The sequence below is a fragment of the Bombina bombina genome, unplaced genomic scaffold, assembly GCF_027579735.1.
Source record: "Bombina bombina isolate aBomBom1 unplaced genomic scaffold, aBomBom1.pri scaffold_629, whole genome shotgun sequence".
Lineage (NCBI taxonomy): Eukaryota > Metazoa > Chordata > Amphibia > Anura > Bombinatoridae > Bombina > Bombina bombina.
The window spans coordinates 22,987-44,691 of NW_026511554.1; the positions used below are offsets into that span (position 1 = coordinate 22,987).

The 21,705-nt window shown below is 37.8% G+C and overlaps 1 protein-coding gene across 1 annotated transcript in view; it reads right to left on the bottom strand.

The window, feature by feature from the left end:
* Positions 1–1,382: 1,382 nt before the first annotated feature.
* The window catches only part of LOC128643798 (amine sulfotransferase), a gene marked incomplete at its 3' end in the record, with an annotated part of 123,730 nt that continues 103,407 nt past the window's right edge, over positions 1,383–21,705 (bottom strand). Inside the window, exon 5 of the mRNA XM_053696621.1 lies at positions 1,383–1,477. Coding sequence (XP_053552596.1) covers positions 1,383–1,477 — 95 coding nt within the window. The remainder of the gene's footprint in view (positions 1,478–21,705) is intronic.

Genomic DNA, 21,705 nt, shown 5'->3' on the forward strand with positions numbered 1-21,705 from the left:
GATTTCTTTGGGGCAATGCCCCGTAAAAGGCCCTTTCAAGGGTTATTGGCAGTTTAGTTTAGGCTAGAGTTTTTTTTATTGTGGGGGGCTTTTTTATTTTGATAGGGCTATTAGATTAGGTGTAATTAGTTTAAATATTTGATAATTTCTTTTTTATTTTGTGTAATTTAGTGTTTTGTTTTGTAATTTAGTTAATTGTATTTAATTAAGGTAATTTATTTAATTGTAGTGTAATGTTAGGTGTTAGTGTGAGGCAGGTTAGGTTTTATTTCACAGGTAAATTTGTATTTATTTTGACTAGGTAGCTAGTAAATAGTTAATAACTATTTACTAACTAGTCTACCTAGTTAAAATAAATACAAACTTACCTGTGAAATAAAAATAAAATATTATAATAAACTATTAGTTATATTGTAGCTAGCTTAGGTTTTATTTTACAGGTAAGTATTTAGTTTTAAATAGGAATTATTTAGGTATTAATTGTAATTTTTATTTAGATTTATTTTAATTATGTTAAAGTTAGTGGGTGTTAGGGTTACATTAGGATTAGACTTAGGGATAGGTTTAGGGGTTAATAACTTTAGTATAGTGGCGGCAACATTGGGGGCGGCAGTTTAAGGGTTACTAAGTGTAATGTAGGTAGCGACGACATTGGGGGCAGCAGATTAGGGGTTAATATATGTAGGTAGGTGGTGGCGACTTTGGGGGCAGCATATTAGGGGTTAATAAGTGTAATGCAGGTGGCGGCGATTTAAGGGGCGGCAGATTAGGGGTTAATAAGTGTAGGTAGGTGGCGGCGACATTGGGGGCGGAAGATTAGGGGTTAATAAGTGTAACGTAGGTGGCGGTGATGTCAGGGGCGGCAGATTAGGGGTTAATAAGTGTAATGTAGGTGGTGGCGATGTCAGGGACGGCAGATTAGGGGTGTTTAGACTCGAGGTTTATGTTAGGGTGTTAGGTTTAAACATAAATTCTCTTTCCCCATAGGAATCAATGGGGCTACGTTACGAAGCTTTACACGCCTTTATTTCAGGTGTTAGGCTTTTTTTAGCCGGCTCTCCACATTAATATCTATGGGGAAATCGTGCACGAGCACGTAAAACCAGCTCAAAGCAGTGCTGGTTTTTGGGTGCGGTATGGAGCTCAACGCAAAACGCAAAACTCGTAATCTGTCCGAAAGAGTTTAGGGATCATTTTAAAGGATACATTAATGTTCACATAGTTAAAAGTAAGAAAAAAAAACTAATAATAGTTAAATATAAAAATCATCAACTAGTTATCATTTAATATTACATGAACTCATAAAACATTATACATTCTGTAATGATGTCATCTGGCAAAACATGTGTATGTGCCTGTTATATGTGTATTAATTGAAATACCTTTCTCATTTCTTCATACGTCAAAAGCAGAATATTGTAATCTTCGCAGTGTGAGTACCAGCCTTTTACATGGTCAAACCAAGAACCTGCAGCAACTGTAAATAAAAATATTAAATGAAATTCACAAAATACAATTTTTTACATTTAAATAATGCAAGTTTTATATAAAAAAGAAACAGAACCTATGCAATTGTGTACCAAACAATATAGCTTTCAGGGTTTAAATTGTTTGATGACTAAATAAAATCATGGGTCTTTAAAATAGTTTGATATAAACTATGTTTAGCTAAAATGTGAAAAAAAGTATATATGATATTAAATGTTTAGTATTACAATCAATATGTCTGGTTTCTGTATTAAACAATTCAAACCAACAACTAATGAAATTTATGGTAGATAAATACTTTGCAATAATCGGACATTTTTGTTTACACTTAAAGGGACACTGAACCCAAATGTTTTCTTTTGTGATTCAGATAGAGCATGCAATTTTAAGCGACTTTCTAATTTACTCCTATTATCACATTTTCTTAATTATCTTGGTATGTTTATTTGAAGAGCAAGAATGTAAGTTTAGATGCCTGCCCATTTTTGGTGAACAAACCTGGGTTGTCCTTGCTGATTGGACAGCACCAATAAACAAGTGCTGTCCATGGTTCTGAACCAAAATTTTGCTGGCTCCTTAGCTTAGATGCCTTCTTTTTCAAATAAAGATTGCAAGAGAATGAAGAAAAATTGATAATAGGAGTAAAATAGAAACTTGCTTAAAATTGCATGCTCTATCTGAATCACGAAAGAAAAAATTTGGGTTCAGTATCCCTTTAAAGGGATGTTAAGGGATGTTTCATTGTAATGAAAAAATGTATTAAGCTGTTTCTAATACTTAATTTAAATAATTGCAATATTTATTAGTCATCTATTTAAATTGATTTTATTTTTCACTACATTTTTATGCAGTGTTCTTTACTTCCTGTCACAGCCGTACATGGAGGTAGAGGCCTTTGCAGGAAGGTTTATCTTACCCTGATGTCATAAAACCTCTAGGTTATTTTTTAGTCTTTTTACTGTTAAAGGACCACTTAATGCAATAGAATTGCATAATTAACAAGTACATAATAAAAACACCTACTCTAAATTTGAAATAAGCAATAGATTTTTATCTGGCAAATTGAATTTTTTTCCAGATTTTCTGCCCCTCTGTATCATGTGACAGACATCAGCCAATCACAGACTAGTATACGTATACTCTGTGAACTTGTGCACATACTCAGTAGGAGCTTGTTACCCAGAAAGTGTTATATAAAAAGACTTCAAAATTTGATAATGGAAGTCAATTAGAAAGTGTCTTAAACTGCATGCCCTCTCATAAAAACTTATTTTGAATTTAGTGTCCCTTTAAGTGAAAAGACTGTATTAGAGGTAGTCAGACTTGCTCATGCCTAGATCAGTAACCTAAGTTTCAAAGATGTCTGCTCCCATATCACACCGGGTGAAGGGCTACACGGAGAATTTTAAGTTCGGCAAGAAAACAAGTAAATTTTCTGTTTTTTACACAATCTGTTTCTTTTTATCTTTACTTTGATTTAACATTGTTGGTTTTACCAAAGAGCGCTGTTTTATATCCCTTTAAGTGTTCATTTGTTGATAATTTCTACTAATTTTGTTGTTGTCTGCATTACTCATAAATTGCAAATGACAAAGTGCCATTGTCCCACTTGTCTTTACAAAAAGGACCAAAGTCCTGTTGATTTCTGTGCTGGGTGTGATGTGGCCACTCTGTTCAGATGGGGAACTACTCTTCAACAGCCCATATTTCAGCCCCTGTAGCACACACCTGACCACTAATTTGTATGATGCATGCCACTCTATAGTGAAGTTTATGGCTGTAAAAAGTAAAAACATAGCTATCACCTTGTAAATGCTATTGTTAAGAGTGATGCTTTAATGGAGCTCCTATTTCCCCAACCTTTAATACAAATGGACAAGAAACCAAAATAGAGCCACTGACCCAAAAGCCAACATGCAACACACAATACTCCTCATATGAAAGTGGATTGGAATGGCAATCACTTGTCTACTAGGTGACTTTTAGGGTGATTTGAGCTGTAGAACTATCGTATAACTTCTAAAAGTGTGCAAGTGAGTCATGAAATGGGGGGTTGCATGTTTTGGTGGTTAATCAGGGCAACAGTAATCACCTGATAGAACCATATGTATATGGAACATAATCATGTAGCCCCACTATAATAGTAGAGGGGTGTCACACCACTTATTTGTAAGAGGCAATCCTCCTCTTTTAAATGAGTGTTCCAGTGTATTAACATACAAATGACAAATATTTATCAGCATTGGTCCAATTTAGGGTGTTTCGGCAAATCTTACCACCCCCTTACTATAGAAGTATCTCATAAGATCCATCATTTAACATAAGACGGGACTTGACATTGAAATAAGCAGCGTCATAATCGTATAGCTATCTAGTGATTGTTATAGTAATAACACAAAAAAGCATGCAGGGTAAGCACATCACCAAAATACAGAATTCAGACTATAAACTGTAGTAGATGCTTCACCTTCCAGGCTCCCCTCCAGCAGCCCAAATGTATATTGAAACAGACAAGGAGAAGGTGGAAGGAGAAGGTGGCAAACCTTTATTCACAGAGCAACGTTTCAGGGCTCCTTTCCCTTTCTCAAGCTGACAAATACTGAAAATAACACACAACTTAAACTATACACCTGTAAAAAGGTATATAATCAACTTCAGATGGGAGGGGCTATTACCAATGAGGGGGAAGGTTCAACAGACACCTTAACCCTTAGCGCTCTGTAACCCACGAGCGGATGGGGTTCCTGTTAAAAACAGAAGAAGCCAATAGCTAGCAATTAAAGGGGCAAATGAAAGAAACACCATCATGAGAAAGTATACATTATTTGTTGATACATTTAATTTCAGAGCTATTAAAAAGTCTATGTTTTCACTCTGTTAATTTATTTATTGAAGCCATGTCACATAATTGGTTTAAATAAATGGGAGTAAATATCCATTTTTGATTCCCTGTGAAACAAATCTTTAATTTTATCACCCCCTCTAAGATTCTTCTGGGCTTTGTGTAAAACCATGAATCGCAGCTAACTTGCCTGGTGGCCCATGGTACCTCTCCCTGCCTGGGATGTGCACAATGTAATGGTGTTATCAAGGGTGGGGCTATTTCTCATCCCTACACTGTTAAAAAGTTTACTATCCCTGGGTATTACACATGTGATTCTAACTAGTAGTATGCTTTAAAATGTGTGTGTGGTTTTCTCTATGTTGGGGAGACCACCCAAAAGATCAGAATAGGATTTGCCAGCACAAATCTACCATCAGAAATGAATCTACAGCATACATGCCTATTCCGGACCATTTTTTGGCAATGAGCCACCAGGTAAGTCAGCTGCGATTTATGTTTATAGACAAAGCCCTGAAGAATCTTAGAAGGGGTGATAGAATTAAAGATTTGCTTCACAGGGAAGCTAAATGGATATGGAGGTTAAATACCATGCATCCTTAGTTTCTAAAAAGGGAGTTCCGAGCATAGCTAATTGGCGCATCATCCACCTCCATCCGAGAAGGGGTTGTGCTCTCACTCCCACTTTGAATCTCATGTGGACAGATACCCGACTTTATGTAAGAGGGTGTATTTGTGGCTTTTTACACTTTTTATGTGATTTTAAAATAAATGTGATTTATTCAAGCAGCGGACTGTGATTGGTGTTATGCTGGTTACCTGTCAGTATAAAACCAGATGCGCGTCTATTTCAGAGCCTGGGTGGCTCTGAAATGTGTGAGTAACCCCTTGTCGGGATCACCTGTGTGAAATCATCACCTGTTTTAAATTTATAACACTATATGTTCTTGTTTTATTTGAGGCAAGAAACCACTTAAACCACAAAGTTGAAGAAAATCCTGAGGATCGTATATATGCTTATATTTGTATTTATAATTTTTTCACCTTTCACTTTTTATTTTATTATTAAAAAGTGAATTTTGTACTTATTTGTTTATTGTTGGTTATAAGACTGGGGCTTATGGTAGGGTATTAGGTTTTTGATCCACTTTTTTTTCTCTACAGACTTCAAAGAGGAATGCAAAAATACAATGGCGATTTCGCAATCGTGGGTGTTAGTTTTTCCCCCAATTTTTTTCTCCAGAGGTAAAAACATAATTTATGTAAGAACTTACCTGATAAATTCATTTCTTTCATATTAGCAAGAGTCCATGAGCTAGTGACATTTGGGATATACATTCCTACCAGGAGGGGCAAAGTTTCCCAAACCTCAAAATGCCTATAAATACACCCCTCACCACACCCACAAATCAGTTTAACGAATAGCCAAGAAGTGGGGTGATAAGAAAAAAGTGCGAAAGCATAACAAATAAGGAATTGGAATAATTGTGCTTTATACAAAAAAATCATAACCACCGCAAAAAAAGGGTGGGCCTCATGGACTCTTGCTAATATGAAAGAAATGAATTTATCAGGTAAGTTCTTACATAAATTATGTTTTCTTTCATGTAATTAGCAAGAGTCCATGAGCTAGTGACGTATGGGATAATGACTACCCAAGATGTGGATCTTCCACGCAAGAGTCACTAGAGAGGGAGGGATAAAAATAAAGACAGCCAATTCCGCTGAAAATAATCCACACCCAAAATAAAGTTTAAATCTTATAATGAAAAAAACTGAAATTATAAGCAGAAGAATCAAACTGAAACAGCTGCCTGAAGTACTTTTCTACCAAAAACTGCTTCAGAAGAAGAAAACACATCAAAATGGTAGAATTTAGTAAAAGTATGCAAAGAAGACCAAGTTGCTGCTTTGCAAATCTGATCAACAGAAGCTTCATTCCTAAAAGCCCAGGAAGTAGAAACTGACCTAGTAGAATGAGCTGTAATCCTTTGAGGCGGAGTTTTACCCGACTCGACATAAGCATGATGAATTAAAGATTTCAACCAAGATCCCAAAGAAATGGCAGAGGCCTTCTGACCTTTCCTAGAACCGGAAAATATAACAAAAAGACTAGAAGTCTTTCGGAAATTCTTAGTAGCTTCAACATAATATTTCAAAGCTCTAACTACATCCAAAGAATGCAATGATTTCTCCTTAGAATTCTTAGGATTAGGACATAATGAAGGAACCACAATTTCTCTACCAATGTTGTTAGAATTCACAACCTTAGGTAAAAATTGAAAAGAAGTTCGCAACACCGCCTTATCCTGATGAAAAATCAGAAAAGGAGACTCACAAGAAAGAGCAGATAATTCAGAAACTCTTCTAGCAGAAGAGATGGCCAAAAGAAACAAAACTTTCCAAGAAAGTAATTTAATGTCCAATGAATGCATAGGTTCAAACGGAGGAGCTTGAAGAGCCCCCAGAACCAAATTCAAACTCCAAGGAGGAGAAATTGACTTAATAACAGGTTTTATACGAACCAAAGCTTGTACAAAACAATGAATATCAGGAAGATTAGCAATCTTTCTGTGAAAAAGAACAGAAAGAGCAGAGATTTGTCCTTTCAAGGAACTTGCAGACAAACCTTTATCCAAACCATCCTGAAGAAACTGTAAAATTCTCGGAATTCTAAAAGAATGCAAGGAAAAATGATGAGAAAGACACCAAGAAATGTAAGTCTTCCAGACTCTATAATATATCTTCCTAGATACTGATTTACGAGCCTGTAACATAGTATTAATCACAGAGTCAGAGAAACCTCTTTGACTAAGAATCAAGCGTTCAATCTCCATACCTTTAAATTTAAGGATTTGAGATCCTGATGGAAAAAAGGACCTTGCGACAGAAGGTCTGGTCTTAACGGAAGAGTCCACGGTTGGCAAGAGGCCATCCGGACAAGATCTGCATACCAAAACCTGTGAGGCCATGCTGGAGCCACCAGCAGAACAAACGAGCATTCCTTCAGAATCTTGGAGATTACTCTTGGAAGAAGAACTAGAGGCAGAAAGATATAGGCAGGATGATACTTCCAAGGAAGTGACAATGCATCCACTGCTTCCACTTGAGGATCCCTGGATCTGGACAGATACCTGGGAAGTTTCTTGTTTAGATGAGAAGCCATCAGATCTATTTCTGGAAGTCCCCACATTTGAACAATCTGAAGAAATACCTCTGGGTGAAGAGACCATTCGCCCGGATGTAACGTTTGGCGGCTGAGATAATCCGCTTCCCAATTGTCTATACCTGGGATATGAACCGCAGAAATTAGACAGGAGCTGGATTCCGCCCAAACCAGAATTCGAGATACTTCTTTCATAGCCAGAGGACTGTGAGTCCCTCCTTGATGATTGATATATGCCACAGTTGTGACATTGTCTGTCTGAAAACAAATGAACGATTCTCTCTTTAGAAGAGGCCATGACTGAAGAGCTCTGAAAATTGCACGGAGTTCCAAAATATTGATTGGTAATCTCACCTCCTGAGATTCCCAAACCCCTTGTGCTGTCAGAGACCCCCAAACTGCTCCCCAACCTGTCAGACTTGCATCTGTTGAAATCACAGTCCAGGTTGGAAGAAAAAAAGAAGCCCCCTGAACTAAACGTTGGTGATCTGTCCACCACGTCAGAGAGTGTCGTACAAATGGTTTTAAAGATATCAATTGATGTATCTTTGTGAAATCCCTGTACCACTGGTTCAGCATACAGAGCTGAAGAGGTCGCATGTGAAAACGAGCAAAGGGGATCGCGTCCGATGCAGCAGTCATAAGACCTAGAATTTCCATGCATAAGGCTACCGAAGGGAATGATTGAGACTGAAGGTTTCGACAAGCTGAAACCAATTTTAGACGTCTCTTGTCTGTCAGAGACAGAGTCATGGACACTGAATCTATCTGGAAACCTAAAAAGGTTACCCTTGTCTGAGGAATCAATGAACTTTTCGGCAAATTGATCCTCCAACCATGATCTCGAAGAAACAATACGAGTCGATTCGTATGAGATTCTGCTAAATGTGAAGACTGAGCAAGTACCAAGATATCGTCCAAATAAGGAAATACCACAATACCCTGTTCTCTGATTACAGACAGAAGGGCACCGAGAACCTTTGTAAAAATCCTTGGAGCTGTTGCTAGGTCAAACGGCAGAGCCACAAATTGGTAATGCTTGTCTAGGAAAGAGAATCTCAGAAACTGATAGTGATCTGGATGAATCGGAATATGCAGATACGCATCCTGTAAATCTATTGTGGACATATAATGCCCTTGCTGAACAAAAGGCAGGATAGTCCTTATAGTTACCATTTTGAATGTTGGTATCCTTACATAACGATTCAATATTTTTAGATCCAGAACTGGTCTGAAGGAATTCTCCTTCTTTGGTACAATGAAGAGATTTGAATAAAACCCCAGTCCCTGTTCCAAAACTGGAACTGGCATAATTACTCCAGCCAACTCTAGATCTGAAACACATTTCAGAAATGCTTGAGCCTTCGTTGGATTTACTGGGACACGGGAAAGAAAAAATCTCTTTGCAGGAGGCCTTATTTTGAAGCCAATTCTGTACCCTTCTGAAACAATGTTCTGAATCCAAAGATTGTGAATTGAATTGATCCAAATTTCTTTGAAAAATCGTAATCTGCCCCCTACCAGCTGAGCTGGAATGAGGGCCGCATCTTCATGTGGACTTGGGAGCTGGCTTTGGTTTTCTAAAAGGCTTGGATTTATTCCAGACTGGAGATGGTTTCCAAACTGATACCGCTCCTGTGGATGAAGGATCAGGCTTTTGTTCCTTATTGTAACGAAAGGAAGGAAAACGATTATTAGACCTAAATTTACCTTTAGATTTTTTATCCTGTGGTAAAAAAGTTCCTTTCCCTCCAGTAACAGTTGAGATAATAGAATCCAACTGAGAACCAAATAATTTATTACCCTGGAAAGAAAGGGAAAGCAAAGTTGACTTAGAAGACATATCAGCAATCCAAGTTTTAAGCCATAAAGCTCTTCTAGCTAAAATAGCTAGAGACATATACCTGACATCAACTCTAATGATATCAAAGATGGCATAGGATATAATTGCTTAAAACGTTTAGAAGGAGTAAATGAATTACCCAAATTATTCCATTCCCTGGAGATTACTTCAGAAATAGCATCAGGGACAGGAAAAACTTCTGGAATAACTACAGGAGATTTAAAAACCTTATTTAAACGTTTAGATTTAGTATCAAGAGGACCAGAATCCTCTATTTCTAAAGCAATTAATACTTCTTTAAGTAAAGAACGAATAAATTCCATTTTGAATAAATATGAAAATTTATCAGTATCAACCTCTGAAACAGAATCCTCTGAACCAGAGGAATCATTATCAGAATCAGAATGATGATGTTCATTTAAAAATTCATCTGAAAAATGAGAAGTTTTAAAAGACCTTTTACGTTTACTAGAAGGAGGAATAACAGACATAGCCTTCTTAATGGATTTAGACACAAAATCTCTTATGTTAACAGGAACACTAGTATTAGATGTTGATGGAACAGCAACAAGTAATGTAGTATTACTAAAGGAAATATTATCTGCATTAACAAGTTTGTCATGACATTCATTACAAACAACAGCTGGAGGAACAGATACCACAAGTTTACAGCAGATACACTTAACTTTGGTAGATCCAGCACCAGGCAGTGATTTTCCAGTAGTATCTTCTGACTCAGGGTCAATCTGGGACATCTTGCAATATGTAATAGAAAAAAACAACATATAAAGCAAAATTGATCAAATTTCTTAAATGACAGTTTCAGGAATGGGAAAAAATGCCAGTGAACAAACTTCTAGCAACCAGAAGCAATAAATAATGAGACTTAAATAATGTGGAGACAATAATGACGCCCATATTTTTTTGCGCCAAAAAAGACGCCCACATTATTTGGCGCCTAAATGCTTTTGGCGCCAAAAATGACGCCACATCCGGAACGCCGACACTTTTGGCGCAAAAACTTTAAAAAAAACGCAACTTCCGGCGACACGTATGACGCCGGAAATAGAAAAAAATTTTGCGCCAAAAAAGTCCGCGCCAAGAATGACGCAATAAAATTAAGCATTTTCAGCCCCCGCAAGCCTAACAGCCCACAGGAAAAAAAGTCAATTTTAAGGTAAGAAAAAATGATAAATTCATATGCATTATCCCAAATATGAAACTGACTGTCTGAAATAAGGAACGTTGAACATCCTGAGTCAAGGCAAATAAATGTTTGAATACATATATTTAGAACTTTATATAAAAGTGCCCAACCATAGCTTAGAGTGTCACAGAAAATAAGACTTACTTACCCCAGGACACTCATCTACACATAGTAGAAAGCCAAACCAGTACTGAAACGAGAATCAGTAGAGGTAATGGTATATATAAGAGTATATCGTCGATCTGAAAAGGGAGGTAAGAGATGAATCTCTACGACCGATAACAGAGAACCTATGAAATAGACCCTGTAGAAGGAGATCATTGAATTCAAATAGGCAATACTCTCCTCACATCCCTCTGACATTCACTGCACGCTGAGAGGAAAACCGGGCTCCAACCTGCTGCGGAGCGCATATCAACGTAGAATCTAGCACAAACTTACTTCACCACCTCCATAGGAGGCAAAGTTTGTAAAACTGAATTGTGGGTGTGGTGAGGGGTGTATTTATAGGCATTTTGAGGTTTGGGAAACTTTGCCCCTCCTGGTAGGAATGTATATCCCAAACGTCACTAGCTCATGGACTCTTGCTAATTACATGAAAGAAAAGTATATTAATATGACATTGTTGGTTATGCAAAACTGGTGAATGGGTAATAAAGCGATTATCTATCTTTTTTTAAAAATAAACATTTTTAAGAAGACTATCCGTTTAAATATTTTAACCAAAGTGCTGCATACTTTTTATGGATAGCCCAGGGAGCACTATTAGCACATTGTTTATGTTCATATTACAAATGGTTAGTTAAAGGGACAGTATACTCCAGAAATGTTATTGTTTAAAAATATAGATAATCCCTTTATTATCCATTCCCCAGTTTTGCATAACCAACACAGTTAAAGTAATACACTTTTTACCTCTGTGATTACCTTGTATCTAAGCCTTGTATCTATAGCAGCAGAGGATCTGGAATAGGAATATATCAATCAATCAACAGGTTTCCAATAGGTGAAATATAAGTCACTACCAATATTACAAATACATCCCTCCAACAATCACTGAGGGGAAATTGACCTCATCTTGGTCTGAGAACCCCTCTCAGTGAAGAATCAAATGCATATCTTCATTCTTCAACCTCCTCCAGTGGAGACAAAGACAATATAGAGTTGCCAGTAAGGTGGTATTGGTTTTTTTGAGTTCCTGAGGTTTGGGAATCTTTGCCTCCTCCTAGTGGCAGGGAATCTTAATTCCCAGAAGTAATGGATCATGGACTCTCGCTACCTGTATGAAAGAAAGAGAAATGTTATGAGTTACATATCCCTTTAAGCATAAGTTTGAGAGTTAGAAAGAAGCATATCATGATTTGGTGCTAATTTGTTACAAATAGATTTAAAATTCCTGAAAGCACAGAAAAAAAGGGGTTAGGTGAGATCTAGTTTTGGTAAGGATGCCAAGATATACAGGGAGTTTATTGCAGGTAAGAAAAGGTGAGAACAAGTGGCCACCATTAGGAAAGATGCCACCACAAAACAGAAATAAATATAATGTTTAACCCTCTTTGGTAAATAATCCCCATCTTTTAAATAATAAGTCACAGATTTATTATAAACATAAAGGGTACTTTATGTACTAAGCAGCAGATTCTGCTTTAGAACCCTTGCGGGCTGAGCTGTGATTCAGACAGAGCTTTACATTTTTTGAAAAAGCTTCCGATTTACTTCTATTGTCAAATTTGCTTTGTTCCCATGGTATTAGTGCTGCCATCTAGTGCTCTTACAAACGGATAATATTATTGCAAAACGGTCGCCATATAATGCTGCAGACACATGCACGCTCCTGTGCTTATGCCCCTGCTTTTCAATGAAAGATACCAAGAGAACAAAGAAAATTAAATAATAGAAGTGAATTAGAAAGTAAAAGAAAGAAAAATGTTGAGGTAGCCGATATAAGTCACCCAAAACACGTTTTTTTGGGTGATTGAGAGGTGGCTTGAGAGCAAGGGCAGGGTAGTGTTGCACAAGGCAATGGTACAATGTCCTAAAAAGGTGGTCTGGGTATAATATATAGAATTAATTCAGGTATACAGTATAAATTAAATTTACTAATAAATCAATAGATTCAACACTGGTGTGTAATATTAAAGGGACACTGAACCCAAATTTTTTTTTGTGATTTAGATAGAGCATAAAATTTTAAGCAACTTTCTAATTTACTCCTATTATCAGATTTTCTTCATTCTCTTGGTATCTTTATTTGAAATGCAAGAATGTAAGTTTAGATGCCAGCCTATTTTTGGTGAACAACCTGGGTTGTCCTTGCTGATTGGTGGATAAATTCCTTCACCAACAAAAAAGTGCTGTCCAGAGTTCTAAACAACAAAAAAAGCTTAGATGCCTTCTTTTTCAAATAAAGATAGCGAAAGAACAAAGAAAAAGTGATAGGAGTAAATTAGAAAGTTGCTTAAAATTGCATGATCTATCTGAATCACGAAAGAAAAAAATTGGGTTCAGTGTCCCTTTAAGTATACAATAAAAATCACACACTTAAAATATATTAAATATAAAAAATATTTGACTTTAACTACAAGGGATCGTATAGTAAAATTCAAATTTAACAATGGTGAATCCCCCATATGGGAAGCAGTGATATTAATGTAATTGGTTCTTACCTCAAAAGTCCATTTATAAATGTTTTTTTGAATTCACTTTAGGCTAAGGCAATATCTTATTTCTCTAGCTCTTGTAAACCACAAATAGAACTATATCCCATTCTTGCCGCTCACGTGACTGGATCAACGAATCACAATGAATATCACCTCCGTTTGGGAATATATATTTTAATCCCCAGAACCCGGACAATAAAGGTTAAAAAAGAACTTCACAGGTCCAGGGGAATGAAAGATTTTAAATCTGTTAGCACCTTTAGCATATTGTGACAGTTTGAATATCACTCTTGCAGGCCCATTTATCAAGCTCCGTACGGAGCTTGAAGGGCCGTGTTTCTGGCGAGTCTTCAGACTCACCAGAAAAACATCTTATGAAGCAGCGGTCTAAAGACCTCTGCTCTATAACCCTGTCCGTCTGCTCTGAGCAAGCGGACAGGAATCACCGGAAATCAACTGACACCTCCCTGCTGGCGGCCGATTGGCAGTGAGTCAGCAGGGGGCGGCGTTGCACCAGCAGCTCTTGTGAGCTGCTGGTGCAATGTTAAATGCGGAGAGCGTATTGCTCTCTGCATTTAGCGAGGTCTTGCGGACCTGATCCGCAGTGTGGGATCAGGTCCGCAAGACCTTTGATAAATTGGGGCCTTGATGTTTCCTCACCTCCCTTTGATGACAGACGAAAGATCACAATTTCACAAACTTTCCAATAGATACCCAAGAGTTGTTATGGGGCTGTATAAGGTTCTTAAAGGGACATGAAACCCAATTTTGTTCTTTCATGATTCAGATAGAGAATACAATTTTAAACAACTTTCTAATTTCTTCTATTATTTAATTTGTTTAATTCTCTTGGTATCATTTGTTGAAGGAGCAACAATGCACTAATGGTTTCTAACTGAACACATTGGTGAGCCAATCACAATCAATATATATATGCAGCCACCAAACAACAGCTAGACCCTAGGTTCTCTGTTGCTTCTGAGCTTGCCTAGATAAACATTTTAGAAAAGGATAATGAGAGAAGGAAGCAAATTAAATGATAGAAGTAAATTGAAAAGTTGTTTAAAATTTTATTCTCTATCTGAATCGTGAATAAAAAAAAAATTGTGTTTCATGTCCCTTTAAGTTCAACTGCTTCAGAATGAGGGATAAAGCTGAACAAAGTGCCAGCTTCACAGCGGTTATAACAAGGAAACCCTACAAGATCAGGTGCTCTACGCTTTTTATCTATAGTCTTTATCAAGATACCTGATCAATGAGCACTCCTCCATGTGGCTTAAATTAATCTTCCCAGTTTTTTAACCCATGAGTGTCCAGATTCCTGTTCCATTCGTCTATTAATTTATAACTGATGTGATCCCATTTAATCAAATGTATCTACTATATAATAAAATTACATCAAACCAACAAATATGCAAAAAAAAAAAGGTTATTCTACTCATCTGCACATATTAGAAATCACATTGTAAAAACAAACTTAAAATAACTATAATTGGAACTTCCGGTGGGCGGGACTGCTGGATGGAAGCAAGTGCTGGGAGCTCTGCATGTCTGAGTTACAAAAAACGCTTCTTCTCCGTTTTACACCACCATCCAGCCCTCCACGCTATGTGTCATGCTGGGAGACCTTGAACCAGTCATTGCTAGCCGACTTCTTGAAGGTGAAGGGCATCGCATCGGCCCTAGCCCCGGGAGTGATTCACGAAACCCTCATGGTCCACCATGTTGGCACATTAGTTCAGCTAACTTGGACACTGTTAGAACTGTTTAACAGCTGATACTGGGACTCAGGTTCAAATTATTGCAGTGGCTGCAACCCCTACCGACATTATCACACCCACTCGGTGGACGGGGGACATTTGATTGTTTATAGCAGTATTATGTCTATGCTGGCCTCCATCGCCCACGAGGCAATGAATTCAAGAAGAGATCTTGCCGAGATGCTACTAGCAACTTTTGCACCTAAACTTGATCACCTACTTAGCAGCTGAGCGAATCTAATGCAGATAATTCATATCGCTGGACGACAGTGTTTTTTAGAGCCAGAACGAGACAATCACCAGCAAAACTACCCTACATTAGAGACGCAAATGCTAGACAGTGATAACTTATGGATAGCCAACCCATCCTGCTACTCTGTTCACACACCTCCTTCAGCACCGGATGACAGATTGGCAATCTGCCCTGTGGAACATCGACCCTGGACTGTATGTAAGATTGATTTGGGGGGAACGATGCCGCATTGTGGGATGCAGGTAGACCTGGACAGTATGTTCGCAGCTTAGCCACAATGCTCAAACTTGGAGACGCTGCTGAATCCTCTGCTTTTCTTTGCTCCGGTGACTTCCCTCCGGTGCCACATGGAGAAGACATCTAGCTGCAGTACTGAACAAAGGAACCATATCGCTCAACTGCTGATTTTCCTCTGTAATAAGGGGGAGACATTGGGGCCTAACTCCCTGGAAACATCACGTCCTAGGCAACCTATATTATCCTTTATGCAGCAATTTGGGGGGGATACCCTGTGTTTGATGCTACATGTTTCTTGGAACGCCAGGCAACATGAACCTCGCTTATCTACTGGAGTCGGCTGAGTTATAACACACATGTACGTTATTCAGCCTTTTGCTCCTAATGACATTTCTTCAGTCCTTCAAGGTGTGGGCTAGACTTTACTCCACTCATATCATAAGGGGTTTACCACGTTTTAGCACTGTTCATTCTGACAAAAAAAAAAGTTTATTTGAACTGCTGCACAATTCTAATGCTGTTTAATTTTTTCAGTTTAAAATGCTCCCTAGATAGATATTGCATGTAATACTGCGATGTGAGTTTGCTTGCACCTAGATTTCTACTAATTCTGGTAGCAACGCTAAGTGCTGTTAGCACCTTTAGCATATTGTGACATATTGTGAGTTTGCTTGCACCTAGATTTCTACTAATTCTGGTAGCAACGCTAAGTGCTGTTAGCACCTTTGGCATATTGTGACAGTTTGAATATCACTCTTGCAGGACCATTTATTTTTGTTTTTGTTCTCATGCACTATGTATATAGTTGGCAACACAAGCACCATGGCTAGCGACAGATAATTACCCTTACAAAGCTGTAGTTATTTTAGATAAAGTCAGTTTGATCTCTATATTTCCACACACTAGGACCTTTTGAGTTTCTGCAAGGTATTGAGATATTGTCCTCCCTCTTTTCCCTATTCTTATTCCTATACAGATGTGGCAAGCGACAGGGTTTGTTCCTCCATCTAAGTTCCCCCAACCTGTTTAACCCCTGTCATAGTTACTTCCATACATAATCTAGATGTGCTCAATACTGTTGTTCTTATCAGTGGAGGCTCCTCCATTTGAGCACACTCACACGTGCCCCCCCCCAGCAGCCCAGAAGAAAAAAAAAAACAGAAAAAATATATAATTTTTCCAATAGCCCCCTATTGAAAAAATTATATTTTTTTTGACCCCCAGAAAAAAATACAATCCAAACGTATTTTCTTTTTATTATTACATGTATTTATTTACATGTAGTAAGTTACAGTATAATATACAGAATACAGCCTGTAGCCTGGCCCCTGTACTAATTTACTAGTCTATCTAACCCCTAACTGCACGTGCGATAGCTAAGCTATTGGCACTGTGCTATGCGCATTCTAAATTTGCCTGCTGCGCAACTCCCAGCCTCCCCATCCCCATAGTCTGCTGTTCGCACACTTCAGCGTGTGCGAGGGGTGGGAGGTGTTACGAGAGAGACAGGCAGCAGGCCAGCAGCAGCCAGTGACAGAGAAGAGCGTCATCACTCACAGTCACGTGATGACGCTTGACAAGCTCCTCCCAGCTCAACTGCGCGAAATCTCATTGCGGAGATAGTAGTTGAGCTGAGAGGAGCTCTCTGGGCTGGAGCAGTGGAGTGGAGTGGAGCCTCAAGCCTGTAAGCAAGCACCAGTTTTAATAAGAGCAGTCTAAGGAGGTAAGAGCAGGGGTGGAACTACCTGTGGTGCAGAAGTCGCTATGTGATGTCCCCTAATAGTTCTGCAGTGTCTGCACATATTTGGCGGCAACCGGGCTCCTCACTTAGTAGTGGTGAAGTGTATGCGGCGAGCTGTAGAACTTTAACTGTCGTCTCTATTAGGTGGGTGCTAAAGACTGTTAGTCTTAGACAGTTCTCCAGTGTGGCTCACTCAGAGGTAAATTATGTGTAACCACCCCGGGTCCATCCACGGCTAATTATTTGCAGTGTCGGGGTAAATAATAAAACACACACTGACTCAGCCAGCAGGTGTAGCAAAGAGGGAACATCTGTGGCCAGATTGAGTGCTGTCACTCAGTGAAATGAACTAGCGGTCAACCCTCAGTAAAGGCTTTACCCAAGATTGACCCTTGACTGCTAGTAGTAACGTTCATTTCACTGCATGTGGGTCCCCGCACTCCCAGCAATTAGACAGCACTTAATCTGGCCACAGACGGTCCCTCTTCCCTTCGGTACAACTGCTGACTGAGTCAGTGTGCTTTTGATTATTTACCCCGACACTGCAAGTAATTAGATAGTTAGCACAGGGACTTCCTTCCAAGTTGTGTGTATGTATAGTACAGGTTAAGGGATTGCTGCATGGTGGGAGCCGATAGCGAGGCAATTGTATTTGAATTGTCACCTCGGCAAATAAATCTAAGCAGCCTGTTGATGAAAGTGTGCACAGAGATTGCTGCAGTGCTTCTCTAACAGAAATGTGCGTTTTATGGCTGTCTTGACCTGTCGGGTTATAAAGGTAAGGACCTTCCATGTGTTGAACTGAATCTCTGATTTATTGTTTGTATTGAGCTGGCAGTCACCTCCGCAAATAAATCTGGCCAGCCTCTCTCTAAAAGTAAGCAGGGAACCACTTTTGCTAATTAACCCTTCTAGTTCCAGTAGGGATTGTTAAACCAGCAGCCGTCTTAAATTACTGAGAAGAGTTTTAAGACCATTTTTTAAAAAACATTTCATTCTTACTTGCTGTCCTAAAGTTTATATCACACAGTCACACTGACATAAGCTGCAGTTACAGTGTGTGTATGTATATGTGTGTGTGAGTGTATATATATATATATATATATATATTTGTGTGTGTATGTATGTATGTATATGTGTGTGTATGTATATGTGTGTGTGAGTGTATATATATATATACTTGTGTGTGTGTGTATGTATGTATGTATATGTGTGTGTGAGTGTATATATATATATATATATTTGTGTGTCTATGTATGTATGTATGTATATGTGTGTGTATGTATATGTGTGCGTGAGTGTATATATATATATATATATATATATATATATATATTTGAATTTGTGTGTGTATGTATACTATGAGTGAGGTCTGTCTACCTTTATTGGGGAAATGATGAACTTCTGAAAAGACTTAAAAAAGCTGAGCCCAGACTGCTCTCTCTTTTCTTTTTGTAGAACCACAAACAGAATTATTAGTGTTTAAAGGGGCAGCGATCTACAACTGTCACATTACACAGTTTTGTGTAATGACTGATTAAAGCTACATTTATTCAGGCAAAATCTTTTAAGTTATTGTGGCATAAAACAACTTTAGATTGTAATATAAAATATTTAACTGGACATGGAACCCAAATGTTTCCTTTCATGATTCAGATAGAACAATTTTAAACAACTTTCCAATTTACTTCTGTTATCTAATATGCTTTGTTCTCTTGATATCTGTTGTAAAAAAGGATACCTAGGTAGGCTCAAAAGCAGCAATGCACTACTGGGAATTAACTGATGTTTAGTGCCTGCACATATATGCCTCATGTCATTGGCTCACCCAATATGTTCAACTAGCTCTCAGTGGGATATTGATGCTCTTTCAATAAAGGATACAACGAGAATGAAGCAAATTTGATAATATAAGTTATATATAGATATATATACATACACACACACATTAAAATGGGCGGAGCTAGTGCTACCCCATCCTCAAAAGTCACCAGCCGCCACTGGTTCTAATTTATAATTCCATGAATGAGACTCTAACACAACGTTCAGATAAAAATCTATGTAGTAGTCTAGCCCTCCCTTTTGTCTTGGCACTGATTTCCTTTCCTCATTTAACTTAACTTAATTTCCTCACTTTCTGATCTAAGTCCTGGGACCCGCTTTTATGAAACTCACATCTATATACTGGCCTTATATACATTATGAGCCATTCAAAATGAAAATCCTATTAAATGTCTTATGCTCATGCACTATAACTAGCATATTATCTGCTTATTTCATAATAGCAGCTAATAAGATCACATGTTGCCTGACTGTATGCTAGTCTGGTGAAAGTACACTAATCTTCGCAATTAAAACTTAGTGCCATACAATTTAATATCTTAGAATTGCAACCATAATAACCCAGCATTATACCTATCACAAACTGTTATAACCCTCATTCTCAAAAAGAGGAAGGGCTCACATTCTGTCTTAGTTGTCGCTGTTCTATTTGTGTTGTTTTATTTTGTATATTTGTTTGATTAGTGTTATAAGAGTGATACCCACTGGCTCTTTCTCCTTAGCCAAGAACCCAACTAATTTTGAACATATCTGTTATTTATGTAACACAATATTTTAAATGTTCTCAGTTGGGCTCTGCATGTACTGGACTTTACTGCCTCATCCCATTTTCATAGAGGTGTTCTGATTTGGATTGAGGATTTATAGTCTATTTGAACTATGTGCACTACCACAAAACTTAACCCAGAGGTGATATCCAACACACACTAACTTTGTAGGAGACTATTTTAAGTAACTCTGGGTTTACAATACTAATAACATAGACCGCGTCACTATATTATGTGGATCAGTTATGTCAGGAAACATGCCCAGCACCTCAGGTCGCTATCCCATATTTTACAAAACTCTCATTTAAACGTAGACCTGGGTGCTATGCAAACAAACTGCTACTCATGCTAAGGCTCACTCTCAGTATATTTTTGGGTAGAACTGGCTGCCCCCTGTTTATTTGTTTGTACGTTTGGTTTGTTATTTTAGAAAAAACAAGGAGTTCAAGCAATCCTCAAAATCCTACCAATCTTAGTTGCTTTATATGCTACAGGTGACTTTTTGACTCAAAACATCTTTGTTTTCATACAGTGGGATGGGCATATCTCATACTTATATTAACCACACTTAAACCACAAGAAAAATCTACCAAACAGTGCAATTAAATCCTTTATCATTACATAGAAAATATTTTACCATTATATAAGAAAATTAAGTTCTAGCTCAGAGTTAACCATTGGAGTTTAAGTGTTTTGAATTTATAAATTAGCTCTGCCTCTTTTTAACATCAACAGTCTCTCAAAATTACCCCTTCTATTATTCTTATTAACTCTCTTTATACCCCAGAATTTAATGGCAGATGTGTCTTTATGATGTGCTTTCCTAAAGTAATTTTATGATGTTGCGTCATTCACTCCATGCTTATTACAGAGAAGATATTACCTAATGTAGGTTCAGGTCTCTTTGCAGATGATACAAAAATTTGTAACAGAGTGGATGTTCCAGGGGGGGTAGACAAAATGAGAAGTGATATACAACAATTGGAGGATTGGACAAACGACTGGGATCTAAAGTTTAACACAGCAAAGTGTAAAATAATGCATTTAGGGAAGAAAAATCCAAATGTTAATTATAGACTCAATGACACTTTACTGACTGTTACAGACGAGGAACAGGACTTGGGAATTATTATTTCAGATGATTTAAAACTTAGTAAACAATGTAGTAATGCAGCGAGTAAGGCTAGCAGAATGCTTGGATGTATTGGTAGAGGTATTTGCAGCAGAAATAGTAAGGTTCTTATGCCACTTTATAGATCATTAGTTAGGCCTCATCTTGAGTATTGTGTGCAGTTCTGGAGGCCATATCTTCAGAAGGATATTAACAAACTTGAATCTGTGCAAAGGAGGGCTACCAAAATGGTACATGGTCTAAAAAATAAAACTTACCAGGATAGGCTCAATGACCTAAATATGTATAGCTTAGAGGAGAGAAGGGAAAGAGGTGATATGATAGCAACTTTCAAGTACATTAAAGGGTTTAGTAAAACTGAGGCTGTGGGTATTTTACATAAAATGGAAAATTCAACTACAAGGGGTCATGAGCTCAAGCTAAAGGGTAGTAGATTCAGGAGTAATTTGAGGAAGCACTTCTTTACAGAAAGAGTGATTGATTTATGGAATAAACTTCCTCAAGAGGTAGTAGCAACAAACACTGTGGGGGACTTTAAAAATGCATGGGACAAGCATAGGGCTATCCTACGAACTAGATAAGTTTATACTGTTAGGTAAGGTCGGGCAGACTTGCTGGGCCTATGGCTCTTATCTGCCGTCAATATCTATGTTTCTATGTTTCTATGTTTCTTAGTGTTCTACTTGTCTGTCCAAGATATTGGATTACATGAGCACTGAATTAAATAAAATACATTGCTATGATTGCAAAGTATTATATATTTGATA